This window comes from Aythya marila (assembly GCF_965140915.1).
Source record: "Aythya marila genome assembly, chromosome: 1".
NCBI lineage: Eukaryota > Metazoa > Chordata > Aves > Anseriformes > Anatidae > Aythya > Aythya marila.
Genome location: NC_139042.1, coordinates 130,768,952 through 130,789,013, shown reverse-complemented (window position 1 = coordinate 130,789,013; position 20,062 = coordinate 130,768,952). Strand labels below are relative to the sequence as shown.

The 20,062-nt window shown below is 38.9% G+C and overlaps 1 protein-coding gene across 8 annotated transcripts in view; it reads right to left on the bottom strand.

Annotated features, from left to right (window-relative positions):
* Window positions 1-7,287: 7,287 nt before the first annotated feature.
* Window positions 7,288-20,062, bottom strand: part of ABCC9 (ATP binding cassette subfamily C member 9) — a 78,019-nt gene continuing 65,244 nt past the window's right edge. For 6 of the 8 annotated variants that reach the window (XM_082754825.1, XM_082754831.1, XM_082754832.1 and 3 more), the window contains 8 exons: window positions 18,922-19,042; window positions 17,707-17,837; window positions 16,260-16,338; window positions 13,234-13,342; window positions 12,895-12,998; window positions 12,084-12,217; window positions 11,647-11,709; window positions 7,288-9,535 (listed from right to left, as the gene is read on the bottom strand). In XM_082754825.1, the coding sequence (XP_082610951.1) occupies window positions 9,398-9,535; window positions 11,647-11,709; window positions 12,084-12,217; window positions 12,895-12,998; window positions 13,234-13,342; window positions 16,260-16,338; window positions 17,707-17,837; window positions 18,922-19,042 (879 nt within the window). In that variant the 3' untranslated portion in view covers window positions 7,288-9,397. Of the gene's footprint in view, window positions 9,536-10,376; window positions 10,557-11,646; window positions 11,710-12,083; window positions 12,218-12,894; window positions 12,999-13,233; window positions 13,343-16,259; window positions 16,339-17,706; window positions 17,838-18,921; window positions 19,043-20,062 lie in introns of all 8 variants that reach the window. The other 2 variants (XM_082754827.1, XM_082754830.1) reach the window with 1 other exon arrangement.

Genomic DNA, 20,062 nt, shown 5'->3' with positions numbered 1-20,062 from the left:
ATTTTAATGAAGCAAAGTGCAGAGATTTCATTGTGTCGGATTAACTCCTCCATGCCCAAGGAATGTGTGTGTACAGTGAGGAGGTTTCTAAAGTTTTCTGAGTAACACTCAAGTGAATGACCTTTACAGTATAGAATTTACACAGAACATAATACATTACTTCTTTCTATAAACTAGAGACAGAAAGAAATGCTTCACAGGCGTGCTGCAGTCAGGAAGTTTTTAAGTGTATTCAGGCTTGGAAAAATTGAGAAGGCACATTTGAAAGGCAATGTAATCCTCAGCTTGAAGATATCCATCCTGTCAAACACATGCATGTGCTCAAGTTTAAATAGATGAGTGATTCCTGGAAACTTTTCTAGCAGTATCCTTTCTAATACCAAGTATCCAGTAGTCAGAAAAGAGACAGACTCAAAGCCACGGTCATATTAGGCAACTAACTAAACATTTTTGTAGGAAATTAACTCCAGGCAGATGACCTGCTTCAGTGTGAAAAATCAGGTTCTAAATCAATTACTTTGGATTGTAACCAGGCTTGAGTACAAGCCCAGCAAGTCACTTCTGTGTGTATCTGCAGGATCGGCATTGCTGCCCACTGTGGAAATCGATGGGCTAGCATGGGAGAGCCTGGGAGGTTATTCTGCTACAGATGGAGTGGCAGAGGCTGGTCATGAGGGTCTGACTCATTCATTTGATGCAGCCTCCAAAAGAGCATCTCACTTGGGTGTAACTGTTGGAAACAGCTGATTTAGTACACATGCAAAAAATCACCTTTCCTTTTTCCTCTCCCTTCCCTTTTCCCCCTTCTAGCCCCATGAAGCTTTTGTTCCATGCTAGGGCTAGAAACAAGACTGATGTTTCCCCAGTATGGTCACTAGCTGTGTTTCAAAAAACATACAGAGCTGGCAGGAAATTGCATGCAAACCCCCCTCCTTTTGCAGAAGATCCTTGCATATTATTATTTTGCTTTTGACACAACTCATGCCATGCAACCAGTTCTAGTTTTCCCTAAGGTTATTATTGACATCCATAGCTTTATAAATGCAGACATGTAAATACCAGGTGATGCCGCTTTTATTTACTTGCCACCTTAAAGCAAAACCCACCACTGCTTCTGTGTTTAGTCTCCGATCTTTCTCACCATGCCAAGCCACTTTGTCTGCTGGTGTGCCCCTTGCCCCATCTGCTGATGGGGTTCTGAGGAGGAACCTTCCAAAAGCTGGTCAGGTGGAACAGGAACTGCCTTGCAGTCAGAGTCCCCTGCTACCTCCCAGCCCCTCTTGTTTCCCATGAACTGCTGGGGGCTTCCTCACCATGGTGGAGCACCACGTGAGGGTGCCCCACTTCCTCACCATGTATGGAGCACTGTGCATAGCTGGGATAGGAAGGGGTCCCTTCAAACACAGATAGTCTTGGTGTAACCCCAGTGTGACTACACCGAAGTTATCGATCATTTTCCCCATCATTATACACTGGAAGAAAAATGCTTGTAAATCCCATCTTTCCATCTCTGCCTACTCAATATTGGAAGAGCTTCCCCCTCACAGAAAGGGATGCTTCCCTCCACTCTTATACCTGAGATCAGCTTTGAGGAAGCTTGCTGGGCTGCAACTGTTGGCATGTGAAGGTCAGGAGCACTACTAACAAGAACCATTCCTGGTTCAATAATATGAGACATGATTTTTAGCACAGCACACACTTCCCCAAGCTCCAGTACATGAATATGTTCCAGAGAGTGACAGCTACCAAAAATGTTCCCCTTTGCCCTTTTAAATACTTGCTTGGTTGCCACATGCACATGAAAGTCTGAGATTTAAGTAATAGCTGGGAAAATCTCCCCAAATGTCTCCTAGCCCTTTTTGTTAAGAACATAGTGTCTGAGTACTGTGAACACATCCTGTACAGCAGAAAAAAAATAATCAGAATTGATGACAGGTTTGGGTCCAGGTTTATTCCAGCCCATTATGCTTCTCCCTTTTTGCTGATTCATTTGCTCTCCACTCACAAGAGTTACTGATATTATGGCAAATATCACTTCACAATTATGCCTACCTAAAAAGTATTAAATAATGTTTTTAGGCATGAATCTTAAATTTCCACATTATATCTGTGCCCAGTCCTTTCAGAAAATCCTGCTTCATAATAAGTTTTGTTTGAAATTCTAATCTTAGCTTAGAGATAGGATGACTTTTCAGGCAGACAGAGATGTCAGGCACTCAGCACAAGGCTTCCACAAAGACACAAAGCTGATAAGCCCTATACGGACAGCATGGATGAACTCTTCCCCAGCTGAACTGGCAGTAGATCCATCAAACATGAAAGAGCAGAAACTGCAAACTAAGGGCGCCTGTTACCCTGAAACAATTTTTCTTTTTTCTTTTCTGTTTCATGCAAGAGCAGCAGGACAAAAATAGTCTTTATCATCAAAATACATGTAACTCATGCCCCTCATCCATTATTGCTAAGTTACATAGTAGAGTCTATATATGTCCTGTGGGTTTGCTGGCAGAGGCACTGATCTACATTAAGACTGTCTGGTTTGGAAATGATACACGTTGTTGAGATCTTAGCCACTTTTTGGATAAATAGTCATTTCTTTTGGCTTTCTTTGTCACTGCAGTGGCAGAGAGGCTCCAGGGAGTTTTGACACAAGATTTTATGGAACAAGTGATAGCACATGCCTCTTTCATGCTTCTTCCTACACCAAGGAAACAGGGGCCAAGTCTGCTTGCGTAGGAATGTGTCCTGGGATGGGCAGTGGTACTCCAGCCAAACCTGCCCAGAGCTGGGCCCCTACCACTGCTTGCAAAACAACATGAGCTCCCCTGGCCCTGCTGGCTCCCATGGCCTCTCCTAGGAAGTGCTACCATACTTGGAGGGCTGCCCCCTGGTGCTCCAGAGAATCAGCATGAAGGCCACCAGCATGCATCCATGACAGAGGGCATGGTCTTAGGGAAATGGTGCAGGGAGATCCCTTTTGGGCTGGGGCTCCTGCAGAGTCAGCAGAGAGGGGGGAGGAGGAGGGAGAGGAGAGGGATTATCATGCCCAAACCATGTGATTCCTAGAGTGATCTGATTTATGAAATCCAGCATCTTTTAGCCTCTGCTTCCTGTACTCCACCTCTGCTCCAGAGACATGCCTGAGCCAAGAAGGGGGTAGATGAAAGAAACGCCTTGTGCTCCAGGATTTACCTTATACTCACTCTCAGCCTCATTTCCCTCTAGAGGCAACCACATTGTACTATGTCTGTGTGCAAAACCCACCGAGACTTCTTGCCACCCCACATTACTTACCCATCTCCCTGCCTTTGTCTTTTATTTTAGCATTGTGTTTGTTTCTTTCCAAATCTCAACAGTGAAGGTTGAAAACCAAAGGCTGCACATTGCTGAGTCTCAGCACTATAGAGACTGTCACAAAACCTTCATGCCCTATCCCTTGATAGGGCAGTTGCTTGTCCCTAGTTGGCTCTAGGGACAGGCAAAGATGCCTAAGGTAGCAAAGTGCTGACTGTGGCAGAACAGCCTCTGTCTCCTTTTTCTGTGCCAGAACTTTGGAGAACCAGAAGTTAGAAGAGGGTACACACCCCTGTTGCTAGGGCTTGGACAATTCTTTTCTCCTTTACTTCTGGAGGGATCTGGAGAAACAGAGCCAGGTATCAAAGGTTTTTTCATTGATGTCCTTGTCCAAATTCTCCTATTCCTCCTGTGTAGCTGGAGCCAGAAGGTTTGTGGCTGTCTTCAGCATCAGAGTAGCATAATTCATTTTCGTCTCCATAAAATTCCATAGAGGTATGGATTTTTTTTGTATCTCCATCTCTGTGCTTCCAGGTCGCTTTGGTTACAAGTGATTGATATAACAGCTCTCTCTGCTGGCTGCAGAGTGAGAGTTAAATTAACATATGCCATTGATGGAAGATAAACACTACCTCTCATCTTCAGATCATATCACGGAATAATTGGCAGCTCTGAACCCTCTGGTCTCAGATGCTACAGTGGCCCCAATAGATGGCCCCAAACCCAAATGATTCAGCTGTGAAAATCTGTGGTACAAAGAGCCTCTCACAACTTAAGGCTCCCCCCTCTGATGGAGTAGTCTAATACTCATAGCTGATATTGCTGAAAGAGTAAGGGCCAAATCTAGCTAGTATGCTATAAACACACATAACTGTCAACCATCAGTCTATAACTTTATGCATTTCAAAGAATATGCGGCTTTGGAGCATCTGTAACTGTGATACTGAAGGACAGTGGTTCTGGACCATGTAATTTACACTGAGGTGCATTAGTTCCTTGGTTACATGGTTAAATATTTTACTGGATGTTTAAGTGATGTTTTCAGATGTAAGCTGGTACAGCCAGCAAACCCTGAAGGGAGAGTTAAGAAATGTCATGGGAATAGCTGAGACACGCATGGGCAGTTCTAGCTGTCACTGTTTGTTACTTATTTATACCTTCTATTCTGAGGATGTGCAACTATGCAAAGTATTCATTTGTAAAAATGACTAATACGCATACACAAGAATCAATTTTCAAGAATTGAAATCACCAAGAATTTCAAGAATTGGAATCTTCAATCAAGAATCACCAGGTGGTGAAATTTGCAACATGGTAACATTTGAGCTGAATGCTACATTATTATAGAGTAATTCATAGGATGGAAATCTCCATATTCAATGAAAATGAATTAAGACTTCTTGCACATGGTGAGTGTCAATACACTAAATAGAAACTATTTCTTATTAATAAAACAGTTATTTTGCAATAAATGTTTGTTTATAGTCTGTTAAGAATGTGGCTTGTTTTATTAGAGGAATAAAAAACTCCTGCCAGGAATGTCTGTTATGTTTGCATGAGTAGTGTCTAACACCAGACAGATTCTATCAATGGTGGATAATTAATAACTGTGTAGGAAATTGTTTAAGACTTTTCTAGAAATCTCTCTTCTCTTGAAGAATTATATTTGGAAGCTTCTCTGAACTTCATAGCTTCATATAAGCCAATACTCTAAGCTGTCCTGCCAAAAGAGCATCAGCACATCACTGAATTGTAAGTCAGGGAACTTCTGCCTCATAATAATTTTTTGATAATTTGAGAACCTGGTAGTCTTTCCCCACAATTCTACACAGAGGTCAGTTCTGGTGGAGAAAAAACAGAGCAGTAAAAAAACAATGTGGAAATGATTGGGATGTTTGCATGGCAATGAAGAATTTGATTTACAGTTTTGTTTTCCGCCTTTTTTTTTTATTATTATTACTCTGTTTTGCCTCTGAAAGGATTTATTTCCAAAGAAACCAAAGAACTCCTCACATGACATCACTGAATTCATATCAGAGAGTTTACAAAACTTATTGTGGTTTTAAATTAGGCTTTCAAAAGGTACTGCTTGAGGATATAAAATAGCAAATCTGACTAATTCATTTTTGCTTTTTAACACATTTTATGGGAGAATCATTGCTCCAGAGAGATTTTAACTAGTAGCTATGTGGTTTCACTAGCTATTTTAGAATGGATTTCTACTGACACTATCACAATGGGGATACTGAGCTCAAACACAACTTAAAACCCCTGCAATGGGATTCATGGCACATGAACATTTTGGCTCAGAAATTAACACAACATTTGTATGGGGCATTGCTGGTGAAGCAGTAATGAGAGGTTAGCTGTTACTAGTATGGTGAAAGGTCACATACAAAAAGGGCACAAAGCCATTTGTGCCAGCCAATACAGGGAAAAGGAAAGACAATACACTGGTTGCAGCTCAAAGGTTGAGGAACACAGTTGTGGATCCACAAACAGCTGCATTGGCAAAAAGGGACCTTACTCCTTCTATTTTACTTCAAACATTCCAGAAAAATACTTGACAGAGAAAAAAAATGACAGATGAGATGAGAAACTTAATTTCAGAAGTCTCACAAGAGGTGATTTTCCTCTATCCATAGGTAAAAAAAATATACATGTGGCCAGTGTTTGCATTCAAAGCTCCTTTGTAAAAGGAGGAACTTGGTATTTCTAGAGTATAATTTTGCAATAATGAAGGCTTATTTAGTTACTGCTTTTGGGGAAAAAATCCAAATCATGATCACACTAGAGTATGTGTCCCCTGAAGAGGAGGGGTGTAAGGATAGCAAACTAGAGAAAAGCAGGGGAAGGAGGAGAGAGCAAAGCTGTGTCAGAGAGGGAATACAGCAGAGAACACAGAGTAAAATCAAGGAGTGGGAGGCCACAGGCAGAGTAGGGAGCACTCAGGAATACAAACATGAACCTCAAAGAGGGTATGATATACAGAGGTGCTGAGGGAGGAAAAAAAGCAAGGAGGCTGTGGCAAGAGAGGAAGGGCTGAGGAGTGACACCAGAGGTGGGAGTGTGGCAAGAGTCAAAGAAACCAAATCTCTAGGTTGATGCTTCCTTGTACATGTAGGGTCAACAGCCTAAGAAAACTGCTCCTAAAGGGGCCTCAGTTAAGACCTTTACATATAATCAAGAGAACTTTGTTTCAAAAGACTGTTGGGAACACCCTTCTTCAAAGCAAAAGTTCAACCTATTCCATTGCTGAGTATGTAACATAGGCATGGTGACTAAAATGCAAGATCTGACAGATCTATGGCAATCTGTGTGCTTTGTCTCTTGGAATCTGTGTGTATTGAGCAGGATTAATTGCTTGAGAAACCAAACCGTGCATTTAAACTTGCTAGAGGATATGCTCCAATGATTACCAAACACTTTGACCACAGTTGCGTAACTCCTGAACTCCATGCAGTACTCCTGCATTCCTTCAGCAAAATGAATCAAGCATGCTGGTAGACTATACTCAGCCCACAACGTATTTTCTTTTCTACATATTGAAATAGCAGTGTTTATTACACTGTATACCTCTGGAGGAATGGATGAGCAAAGAACAGTCTTCTTACTTCTGTGATGTGTTTGGAACAAATGTAAGAGGAAAGAGGTGCTAACTGTTGGCCCCTTTTAAGTTCTTTAGGATGCCTAACAAATCTTAGTTCTTCTACAGCCACTTAATGTGGCTTAACAGGAAACAGGATTTCAATGATAGCATCGGTACCTCTTAACATAAATCAGGACATCATCAAAGATACACAGGTGAAGTTATTTGTACTTCATCTTCACACTGTCTGAGTCTGACAGCAATGAATCCAGTTAGCTTTTCACTGAATACAATGAAATTAAACCAAGAATATTTCTGGCCTTTTGGCTCTGAAATCTATATAAAAACATGCTGTAAACATCTGCTTTATTTTTTTTTATTATTTTCTTTGTATGACAGGGTTCAGCAGAGAGTATTAATTGGGAAAAGAGCAAAAACTTTTCACAGCAGTAGACAGGGAAATCACGATGCTTCCCTTATTAAAATTTTCAAGGCTGATTTTTTTTGTTTAGTTGTGCCACAAAGCTTGTATTTCCAATAGTTAAGATGGGAAAACCAAACCAAACCAAACCAAACCAAGACCCATATCACTGACCAAAAACAAAACAAACAAACAAACAAAAACCAACCAACCAAAACACACACACGCACACAAAAACAAACAAACAAACAAACAAACAAAAAACATAAACCATTGTATCATTTTTACAATAGTAGACTAAATACAATTCCAATTTCAAGTCCTAGTTTTGGAGGCCAAGGGGAGCAATTATTGTCTCATGTTCTTTTCTTTACACTAGAAATAGGCATAACTGCACTTCTTGTTCATCCTCAATCTTACAGAACCATAGAATGACAGAATGGGTTAAATTGAGAGGGGCTTTAAAGATCATCTAATTCCAACCCTCTGCCATGTGCAGAGATGCTTTCCACTAGACCAGGTTGCCCAAAACCCCATCCAACCTGGCCTTGAACACCTCCAGGGACGGGGCGTCCACAGCTTCTCTTGGCAACCTGTTCCGGTGCCTCACCACCCTCTCTCTGAGTGATGAATTTCTTTCTAATATCTAATCTAAACCTTCCTTCTTTTAGTCCAAAGCCATTACTCCTTGTCCTCTCACTACACACCCTGACAAAGAGTCCTTCCCCAGCTTTCCTGTAGGCCTCCTTTAGGTACTGGAATGTCCACTACAAGGTCTTCCTGTATCCTTCTCTTTTCCAGGCTGAACAACCCCAACTCCCTCAGCCAGTCAAAATATATTTATATATAAAATATAAAAATTGTCTATAAAAATAGATGAATAAGAATCACATTGAATACTACTAGTGAAACTGATGTCTCAAACTCTGCCTTTGAAAATATGTCTATTAAACCCCTTCTAGAGGGGGTTCATTGCTCATTGCGCAGTTATCACAGTTCAGAATCTAGCCATATGCATTAGCCAAGTGCAGGCAACCTTTTCAAACATGTGTGAGGTAAATATATATCTAAGTGCACCTAAAATCTTGAAGGAATCATTTGAAAATCACGTCGTCTTGGACAAGATCTGATTTATGGATAATTCAGAAATGTGCAAAGGAAAAGACAGGTTGTTCTAGCATAAAAAATAATGTGAAGGGCTAAAGACATATAACACATTTAGTGGTTGTCTAATTAAATGCCATTTTAAATAGAATATTTTAGTGGAAATGTTTAAAAGATTGACTAATAGCAAGTTCAGATAAATTCAGATTAATTTTAATATGAAGTCTTATGATACTGTACAAAATGTATTCTTCTATAAACCTATCAAAGCATGCATAATTATAGGGTGATTTGATTCAAAAATAGGGGTCTTCGATTCAAAAAAGTCTGCAGAATGAATACAGATTTAGGAACTGGCTGTAGGGATAAGTCATCATTGCACTGAAAAAATAGTGCTGTACTAACTACGGTGTATGAACTAACACGAAGGACAGGAAGAATTTCCTTATTTCTGATGAAATTCCTTTCCCTCATTCACTGCTCCTCTACTACAACTTGAAGAGCAAAGTTTATCCCTTTGGAATGCAGAAGATTGCCCCAAGTGTTATGGGTTTGGATTTGTTGTTTTTTAATTTTCCTCTCTGGGGACTGAATGCTTCTGGGAGTCTCTAGCTTCCTTGACAAACTGCACGATTTGATTCTTGCTTCCAGAATAACATATGCAGTTTGTAAGAACAGTGCATTATTTTGTTGTCTATAAAAGAAAATAAGGTCACTTAAAATGTCTAAGAAAAATGTTGGATTTCCAGGAAATAAAAACTTTCTGCCTGCGTGTTTGTGTTTGTGAAGTTTAATGGATTTTTAATTAAGTGATACTTTTATTTCTTTGAGGCATACATGTATTGTAATGGGTTTTATTATTTTGAAAGATGGACGTGTAAAGAAAAAAAAAGCTCTGAAAAAAAGGTTAAAGTGATGTTACATTGAATATAAAGTATTTGCATTTGAGTTGTTTAAAAATAAGCTATTAACATACATCGTGTGATTCTTCACATGTCTGCCCGGACAAATGAAGCAAAGATGCCATCTTCTTGAGAAAGCAGGTTCTCAGGTGTATCATATTCTAAAATGTTCCCTCGTTTCATGACGATGACCAGGTCTGCAGTTAGAATAGTGTGAACCCGATGCTGCCATAAAAAGAAACAAAAAACACATACAGATGTTTTCATTTTGATAGTTTTCATTGCAGTTCATTAATGGGCCTAATCCAAGGCCTATGAAGTTGGTGAATGGCTGTCCTTGTTTACAGTGGTATTTGGAGTAGGTCCTTGTACTATATCTTTAATCTGAAGAGATCTCAAAATATTTTACAGCCTCTGGCACCAAGCCTGAAAATACTTATGCATGCACGCACTTCACTTTCAGTCAGCTAATTGCCTTTATGGACAACACAGCTGTTGGAATAAATCCCACGGCATCACTGAAATACGTCTTCCCCTTAAGGAAATATGAAGAAACATCCTGAGTATGCCTGTATAGTCAAGGTGGCTTATCGTCCTGCTCCAATCCTCGGTTTTCGTACATTGTCTGTACACACTGCATACATCTTAGGGAATTCCTAAATTGTCTCCTTCTGCAAATCATTTAGCTCCCTCTGTGATTAAATTGGTGTCTGCTGAAGGGAATAGTTTAGTCCTATATAACAGGAATGAAACCAGGTAGAGTTTGGTTGCAATGCTTTGTGAATATAGCCAGTCAGATATAGACATGACTAGCTCTAAAAATGAGACATTTCATTGTATAGGCTGAAGGTCAGGGATTACTTTATGGGGTGGATTTCTTTCACGTCATAGAATCAATGTTAGTTGCATGTCTAGGCTTTAGATAAATCTAATTAGTATAAATATTGACAAAATTAAATAAACCCAGGAACCACACAATAAACTCCTTCTTGCACTGTCATCTCAGATGTTGTGCAGTAGAAAGGAAGCAGAATGAAAGGGAACTAAAGAGGTAAAAAATAACTACCATAGAGCCAGAAGTCTTGTGAACAGTGTGGACTGAGAGAGTCTATTTGTGAGTCTTCACCAAAGTGGTGAACAGGCCATCCTCTTTGAGGAGTAAGTTTGAGGCAGTGTCACATTCAACTAGAGAGCCCTCAGAAAGGACTAGGACAATATTGGCATCCAAGATGTGAGATACACGATGCTGGAAAAAAGAAAAGAAAAACAGGTGGGTGAAGGAAAGATCATATATGAGTAAAGAAAGGAAGGAAATGAAGCCAGCTGTGTGAGGAAAGCTAAATATTAATATGTGCCATTTTGAGACATGAAGTTTCAAAAAGCAAGGGAAAAGTGAGATTCCAGAGTGAAGAACAATACTAAAAAATCGAATGACATTTAACTGGAGGGGAATATGCTTACTGCTAGCATCTTCAGCACTTATTTATCCAGTAATCTTAGAGCCTGTTGTAAAGTACCCTGGGATAAGTCATTTGTCTGACATCAACTACCACTGACAGACTTGAAACCAGAGTCCAGGAATCATAACTCTAATCTCTAACCACAGGACTCGATTCTAGACACGGTGAAGAAACATCTGTTGAAACATATTTATCTCTTGGATAAAATGTCTGCTTTCTGAGTAAGCCTACAATCACAAGGTAGAATTTATCTAAAAGGTATCCTCTGTGTGTGTGTTTATGTATGTACATGTATGCACATACCTGTGCATACTTGCACAGATATTTGTTATGTTCTGTGTCACTAGAAATGGCAGGAAAAAACAGGAAAAAATGTCAGAAACATTTAGTTGAAGAGATATTAATTTTTGAGCAATCCCTGCTGATTCTAATTTTTAAAATCTTTATTCTAAAACCAACCTTTTAAAAAAATTATTATTCTAAAAGAGAAAAGACCATCTGACCTGAGAGATCTTTTGAATCTTTTGGAATTTCAGCTCCTTTTATAAATTTGTGCCATGGTTTTAGATGCCATACATGCATGAACTTTAGAGGCAAAATTCAAATCTAGATTTTAAAGCAACTTTCAATAATGGTTTGACCCATGGATTCAGTTTAAATTTGTTAATGAGAATAACTGCAATTTTTTTTTTTGAGACAATCTATATGCTGAAGTTTCCTATAAAGTCTTTCTTCAGATCTCAGTGTTTTAGTTTGGGAATATTCTGACCTTGGGTTTTACTTTTATGTTGTTTTCATTATGATGTTTATATGTTGAAAGGCAAGAATAACTGCTTAAGAAATGAGGACAGAGCATCTGTGGGTGTCAATACTTACCGCTATTGTTACAACTGTACGGTCTGCAAAGGCAGTCATCACAACTTTCTGCAAAATGTTTTCCTACCAAAGTAAAAGACTTACTTCAGTTATTTCATCCTTCTTTATTCTACTTTGTTATGTATCTTCAAACATCAAAAAGACAGGGTCATATTCCACACCATCTTCCATCCGCACATCAGACTCTTAGTAATGAAATGACACAGGTGAAATGTAGGGATGCTCTAAAATATTTAATCTGTGTTGTTTTTTTTGCCCCTCACTGCAGGCATCGACCCCCAAAATGCAACATAAATAATTGAAACTAAACACAAGACAAAAGAAAAAATTCTGTCAGTTTTCTTTTCTAACTAGATCTCATAGCTTACATTTTGGGGACAATGACGCCTCTTCTCCTAGTAGATCCATGCATCAATGGTATAAATTGCTATACTCACTGTGGCCATGTCAATAGATGCTGTGGCTTCATCCATGATGAGAATGCTACTCTTGCGAACAAAGGCTCGGGCCAGGCAGAAAAGCTGTCTTTGCCCTACACTGAAGTTCTCTCCTCCTTCTGTTACCATTGCATCTGTAATAAAATCAATTAAGTTGAATGTATGTTCTTACAATCAGGATGCAGTTATTTTGAGTGGTCATCATGAAAGCTCTGCTTGTGCACTGTTCCTGCATCAAGCAAGATCCCTGTAAAATCTAGTAAGAATAATATTGACTGAACACTGGCATAGAGAGATACCAAGAAAAATGAGCACATCTTGGGAAAGGATCAACATATCATTAAGCAAACAGCTGGCAAAAATAGTTAAATCTGGTAGGCTGCAGGATTGTATCTTAGTAATATGAAATACACAATATGGTAGGAATTAGGTGAGCTTCCTTCATGAACCAAATCTCAAACAATAAGGTAAATGCTCTGTCAGTGTTCTCAACAAGAGCAACAACTCTGCTGGCCAAGCCAGGTTCTGCTGAAGGAGCAGAGGTAAATCTGCTCTTTTAAAACTCTTAAATGATAGGTCACCCCTCTGTGATGCTGAAGTGCCACATTTTTCTCTGAAATAAGTGGAAAACAAGACTACTCTCCAGCTTTTTACTAACAATATTTTCTCTGTCATGGAGACAGTATATTCATAAGATGCCTGTCAACATGATGGTTCAGTGTGTAAGATCCCATGTATCTATCTATATAAGTCCATGCTCATTCATGTAGAATGACTTTATTGGCCTACATTCCTGGCTACTTGGACATACCAAGGCCTCCTGGCAATGATTTGACCATGTTCTTCAGCTGAGCAATCTCCAAAGCTTCCCAGAGTCTATCATCAGTGCACTTGCATTCTGGATCCAAATTAAATCTGCAAAGAAAAACAGAGCAGGAGTCTTGTCACTACAATTGCAGTTCATTCAGGTCTTCTGTAACGGAACAATTTGGCACAGTGTATCTCAATTGATTTCTCTTGGACAGACTGTGTGGACACACTGGAGTGAGCTGGGAATGTTCATTCCCATTTCCATCCTTTCCTGTCCACAGTAACCATCACAAACACGCCATGCAATGCTTTTCTTCACCCCCAGTCTGCTTACACCTACCGGATGGAACCGCTGAACAGTATTGGATCTTGGAGGATAATGGAGAGTCGGGAACGAAGAGTATGAAGAGGCAACTTGCTGATGTCTATTCCGTCGATCACTATCCTCCCTGTTTAAAACAACATACAGAAGATGTGAGAGAATTGCACAAAATGTGATTTGCAGATAGCAGGCAGAAAGATAAAGCAGATCCTTTGTGCTGGACTCCAGATGATGAAACAGCTTGCTTCTGCATTCTCTCAGCATTGTTATATAAACATGGAGAAGGTGCATGTATGCATTAACACAAGCCAGAGGGAATCTAGTTTATTAGTGATGTTGTTGCCTTTCTGTCTGCTCCCCACCCACACACCTCCCCAAGGAAATGTGTGGCTCCTATGCTACATGATTAATAATAGCACTTGAAAGATAATTTATTTTGGGGCAACCTAAGGTTTACAGCCAAACAGATCAAGAAGAACGGGAGCAACTTATGCAGTTAGGTCATGTTCTGTACCTTTCTCTATTCCCCTTGACTCTAACAGTAGCAGAAGATCTTTAATTTCAGATATGCTCACTTCTTTTTCATAATATATGTTTCTACAATCAATAATGCATCAGGAGCCAAAAATCTTGTAACTCCAGAGGGAATGGGATAGCACTAACTTTTTAACAAGAGGCAGATCAGGAAAAAAAAAAAAAAGGATGTCATACTGCAAGCATTTTAATACTATTCATGGCAGTTCTTACATATCAATTTCATTTAAATATTTGGTTGTGAATTAGCCATATACTGTTCTTCTAGCATAAGATTACTGGAAGTGGTCACATTAATCATTCCTTAAACTAGTAGTTCATTCCTGTACAAGAAGTTGCTGGTACAGCTGGGATACTTGGTAAAGCAAGAAGATTTTTCCATTCCTAGTCACTACTCCAGGTTAATGAGCATATGGATCTCATCTGAAAATCTGATTCATGATGTGCTAGTTGTTGGAACTGTAGATGTCCAGTTGAGGAAGGTGGAGGAAACGTATAAGAGGAACCATGGATGGCTACTCTGTAAGTTGAAGAGCTGGAAGGGCAACAGAAATCTCTTCCCTTCGATCCTCAAAGAAAAGCCAGGAACTAGTGAATCCAATGACTTTCCCTGGACACAGAAGCTTCCCTCTTCACATGTGGAAGGGATGGGCCAGCGTAAACTGGATGAGGATATTATAAGAGGTGTTTTCATCAGGCTCAACTCTGCCTTTTCCCTGTGGATTACTTCATGGTGTGACTGCACCCAGTCCTGGAAAGTACCTACTTAATGTTCATTAGTTCTCAAACAGGGAGAACCTAACCATGAACTGGCAAGTAAATGGATATTCAAAGCTCTGTGTGCATGACCCTTCAATCATTTCCAATTTTAATGACTTTCCATTTTGTAGGTTACAATATGAGGGCCTATTCCAATGAAAGACCCAATTCCCACCTAGCCAGACTAACATGCTCATGCTTTTCTCGGAAGTTCAGAGGAACCAAGATTTCATCTGTGGAATGCAAAGCTCAATTATTTCCAGACTTTCATAAAGGCTGAATCAGCTCATAAGACTTCAGCATGAGACAACAGTGGTTGCATGAACTCAAGCATGAATGAGGACATAAGAGAAGGTTAGAAGAATATGAGGTGGACTAATGAGAGAAAAATTAATATGTCATGCCTTGGAAACAAGGTAAGATATTTTTGATAGAAGCCAGGGTGCTCAAGGAAAAGAAAAGAGCAGATGAGATAATATCATTGCGGGAAAAAGTTAAGTAAAGAGGAGTTGGGAAACCAAGAAAGTAATGAGGGCGTTCAAGCAAGACAAAAGAAAGAGATGGTTTGAAGAGAGGACAAGAAAGGGAAAACATTAAAGACTGAAGAAGAAAGTGAGAACATGGAATATGGAATAAATAAAATTTTTAAGAAGTAACACAGACATAAGGAAGCAAGATGGATACCTTGAATGAACTCTTGGCTTCACTGAAGTTACTTGTAATCTTGTTAAATAATCTTTTTTTAGAGCCAGGACCCCACCCAGAAGTGGATCAGCTTACAGTCCAAATACGGTTTTTGCTGAGAGAGAGATGGTTATGCACAAAGGATAAACTAAGCTCAATTAGAAAAAGCTGAGGAATTCCCATAGGGAAAAATCAGGGATACAGAAGGAACAGACAAAGAAACGATATAGAAAGAAGATTAAAGTAGAAGGAAACCGAAAGCTGAGCAGAAATAAAACTGTTTGCACTACTTACATATCCAGGAACCTCAGTCATGAATCAGAAACCATATATACATATAGGCACAGAACCACAACAAAAGCAAGTATTAGCTGCATCAGATTTACTTATCTTCGCACATCCTACTGGGGTTTCCCTAGCAAACATTTAATGCACAACAACCAATCTAGAAACAGAAATCTTTGTAACAAAAAGATCGGTAGTTTTCCATATTTGTACAACAGTTCACATGTATATTTATTATAAATGCCAGGGTGTGTATTGCTGCACACTAGTTCATTCCAATGAGCTAAGAGAGTGAAATGCTGCAGGAGTGAAAACATAGTAAAAGGTATCCAAAACCCTTAGTCAGTTTCTGCTGTAGTTGTGGGAAAACACAATAAAATAAAAATAATTATCAAGAGAATGGGCTTGTCAAGTTCCAGTTTCTATTCTGCTAATATTATGACACTTATCATAAGTTAATACAGTCATTCTTTAGTGAGAAATTTTGAGACTCCAGACTTGCATATTTTTTCCTCCTACCTCAAAAATGGTATATTGTTTTGTCAATGCCAAATAAATAAATAAATGAATAAAATTTACAAGCATAATCTGTGTGCAACATTTCCTGGAAGAACCAAATGCTACTCACTATAGGACACTTTGTACTTTGAAGAATCAGGTATAACAAGCCCCATTCAAACCAAGTGTCTTCCAAGCCAGGATATAAATTATCAATATAGTGTCTTCTGAAGACATAAGGGGGAGCAGGTCAGGAGTGACAACAGACTCCAGTGAAAACTAACCATCAAATATGTCCACCATTCTGAAGAACGCCAAAGATAGGGATGACTTGCCACTGCCAGTGCGACCACAGATCCCAACCTGCAAAAGAAAACATGTAAAGATGTTCCTTATAAAAGGAAGCTGTAAGTCAGACTTGCAGTCCTTCAGGAAAGCTGGACTGGACTGCCCTACTGGTGAGAATAAAGGTCCTTCCCAATGGCCAGTGGCAGACTCCTTTTGATCTGTGCATCAGAAAAGACTTGTAAAATGAAAACAAAAGCATTGGGCTTTCACTGATGCTAAGAAGTATTAGGAAGAGATCATTACCCTGCTCCAAACTCCAGGCAGAAGGTAATAACAGAAACAAACAAACAAACAAACATATTTTAAAACCTATTTAAAGTGGTATTTCAGCTGCTACAGATGATATCTAATCTCAAAATAAAATAAAATAAAATAAAATAAAATAAAATAAAATAAAATAAAATAAAATAAAATAAAGAAAAGAAAAAAGAAAACCTGCTTAATTTCTCCATATGGCTTGTGCAGTGCTGAAATTTCAGAGACCTGGAGAGGAAACCTTAAGTGAAAGGTGAAGCTGCTTCACGTGTACACTGAAGAGCTCATGGAACATGTGATAGAGATTCCTACCTGTCCCAAGAAACAACCTTAGCAATCACATCGTAAAAGCTAGCTATTTACAGCTTGATAAAAAAGAGTATTATTTACTTCACAGTGAGACCTTATGGTGTTTCTCATTTACATGCAATGAGTTTGCATGTATGCATCACAATTCATACAGTGGAAAACAAAATTTCTGCAATATTAATATTGCAATAAATGCAATTTTAACCAAGGGAAAAATATATTTTTTTGGTTCATGTAGAATTTTATTTCATCTTATTGAATTGATCAGTGGGGTAATGTGCAATTTAATATTACTTTTATTTGAGCATTTTATAATGATTTCAGTAGCTGAAATTTAACATAAAAAAAAAAATAGAATTTCAGGAATGTTGGGATATTCAGTCAAAAATGTTGGAACAAAATAGTTCCCTTTTGCTAAATAATCTTTAGAAACATCTGTTCCAGGAAGATTTTAAAAATTTTGTAATTTTTTTGTCCTGGACTCCAATGACACTACATGCTGAAATGTGAGATGTTCTTGAGTGTTCACTCATCTCCTTTTTGATGTTCATCTAATCTCATCTGCCACCTATGCTCGCTCTAAGCAAGGGGGATGGACACGGAAAGAGATGGGAGTCTCAGAAGAAAAACTGATCCCAGCCAATAAAGTGATATCATCAGGGTGTTTCTAGACCCATGGCTAGGGACCTCAGAGAGGACCATCAATGTATGCGGATGTCACTGCAAATTGTTATTCTTGTTCTTCTGCTACCTTAGAAAAGAAAACACAATAAGGAAGGATCTGCTCCAGAATGAGGACCATATGCAATTATACAGTACCTTTTGTCCTGGTTTAATATAGGCCTTAACATGTTTGAGAACAGGCTTCAAGTTGTTTTCATATCTCACACACAAATTTTCAATCTTGATTTCCCCCTCTTGAGGCCAGTCTTTTGGGACTTGAGAAGAGTCTGGAATAGTCACAATAAAACAAAACATGCTATCAAAGGGCCACTTTTTATGACATTTCCCTTTCCCCTCCCTCCTTCCTGGGAGTCTTCATGAAGCCACTTGAGAAACCTAGGCCATGCCAAAAGGACATAGGCTAAGGGTGCGCCCTCTGCTAGGTTGGCGTTCAGATTGTTTTGCAGGGGAGCTGAGAACCGTCTCAGAGCACGTTAGCACTTAGCTGCCAGATCTTGACACATAAGACGAGAGGGTAAATGCCTAAGGGGCTCTTAGCAATGAAATGGGGAGAAGCAAAGAGGGCAGAAAAGGTCAGCGGAGTGTTAACATCTTCTGAAGTCAGTAACCAGCAGAGGAAGGACAGTGCAAGGAAGGATGTTGTTACTGCTTTACAACTTGAGCTGTTGACATTATCACAGCTCATATGTCATCCTGATTTACAAATATGCAGTCAGGTTTTGTCTTCAGAATAGGAGCCTGGCTTTCCAAGGAGGCTTTCTGACCTGTAAGCTTCTTCATCTCTGCACTGCTAGCACTTGCAAAATACCAGTCAAAGCTAATTTGAATAAAACAGCAGCAGTACAAAGAGCAGCATACAGTTCAGGGAAGAGTTGCTGAGGTCTGACTGAGGTTTGACTGCCATCATACCTCTGTCTTGCAGCAAATGGGGGCTACAAAAATCCCACATTTGAAGCATGTGACTGTTAATGCATTTTTAATTCTTATCTACATTTTGATAGGTTTCTTCTTCTCCTCCTCCTCCTCCACCTCCTCCTTCTCTTCCTTTTTCTTCTCCTTCTTCTTCCTCTTCCTCTTCCTCTTCTTCTCCTTCATCTTCTTCTTCTTCTTCTTCTTCTTCTTCCTCTTCCTTCCTCTTCCTCTTTTTTTTTTTTTTTTTTCCTGTTGGCTAGTACAGGCTACATATCTCATGGCTGCTTTTGGCTATCCTTGTTAGTCAAATCAGTGGGAGTTCCTACATAACAAGGAGACCTATAAATTTTGCATGACCAAGTCTACCTTGCTTTAACAATCCTCTAGAAGAACAACAACAACAAAAATCAACGAACAAAAAAGTTTAGAGTGCAATACCCAAGTAGCCATCATAGTTCTCCGACTCCATGTTCAGGAAGCTGTGTACTTTTTTTACTGCACCCATCTGCACCTCCAAATCAGCCAGATTTCTCACCACCCAGTTCAAATAGTTTGTTATCTACATTACAAAAAGAAAACAAGGACAGGGTTCAGGTCTGTGCATCTATCTGTTTGTGAATAAAACTCAGATAAATTTGCGAAAGTCTTTGGCCTGACCCAGCACCGTGGATCTGTTACTGGCATTGCAACAGTCCTAAACTCAGTGGAACAGCATCAAACACATAACAGGCTTGTCATACTCCAATGCAAACAACTGTGACATAGTAATTTAGCACACAGTATACTCTTTTTTTTTTTTTTTTTTTTTTGAAAGAGGTTATACCCAGAGTCTGTAGATGTGATTGATTAGGGAAATCTCTTGTTCCCAAGTAAGCAGTACTGAAAGACACCTTCTTTAAACACACAACACAGAAGAAATCAAAATTGGTAATGCCATTTGGGAATATGGCAATTTATAATCTTTCAAAGACAGACTAAAGATTAAGAAAGTTCACTATTTGCAAATACATTGAAAAGAATTTTATGGGCATTTCAATTCTGCTTCTTTCTGTGCATATTTACATAATCCATTTATCTCAGTGGAAAATGTGTGTTCCTTTATCATAGCAATATATGAGAAAAAATATACTATCAGCTCAATGATATTTCCTTCTTAGTTTTTATTCCCATTTGTAATCAAAAAGGTATTACTTGTAGTAAGTAACTACTGATAACTAGTTGTCAAACAATACCCAGTAACTTAGGGAAGCTTATCCCTAGTCAAGACTATTTAAGGCTGAAAACTGTATAGCCATTTCCTAAACTTATGTTCCTAAGTCTGTTTAGGTGCTAATTAAAAAACAAAAACAAACAAACAAACAACAACAACAACAACAAAAATAATCTTATTAGGTACTGTTGATTGACAAGCACCTTTAGAAATTGAGCAGCTTTAGAAACCTGAATAAGGGTGTATAAACCTCACTTACGGAGAACATTCTATATGCTAACATAGCGAGAGAATGATTTTGTCATTTATTTGCCAGAGATTGATGAATCTGACAGATGTTTATTATGAATAAATCACTCAGATTCACTT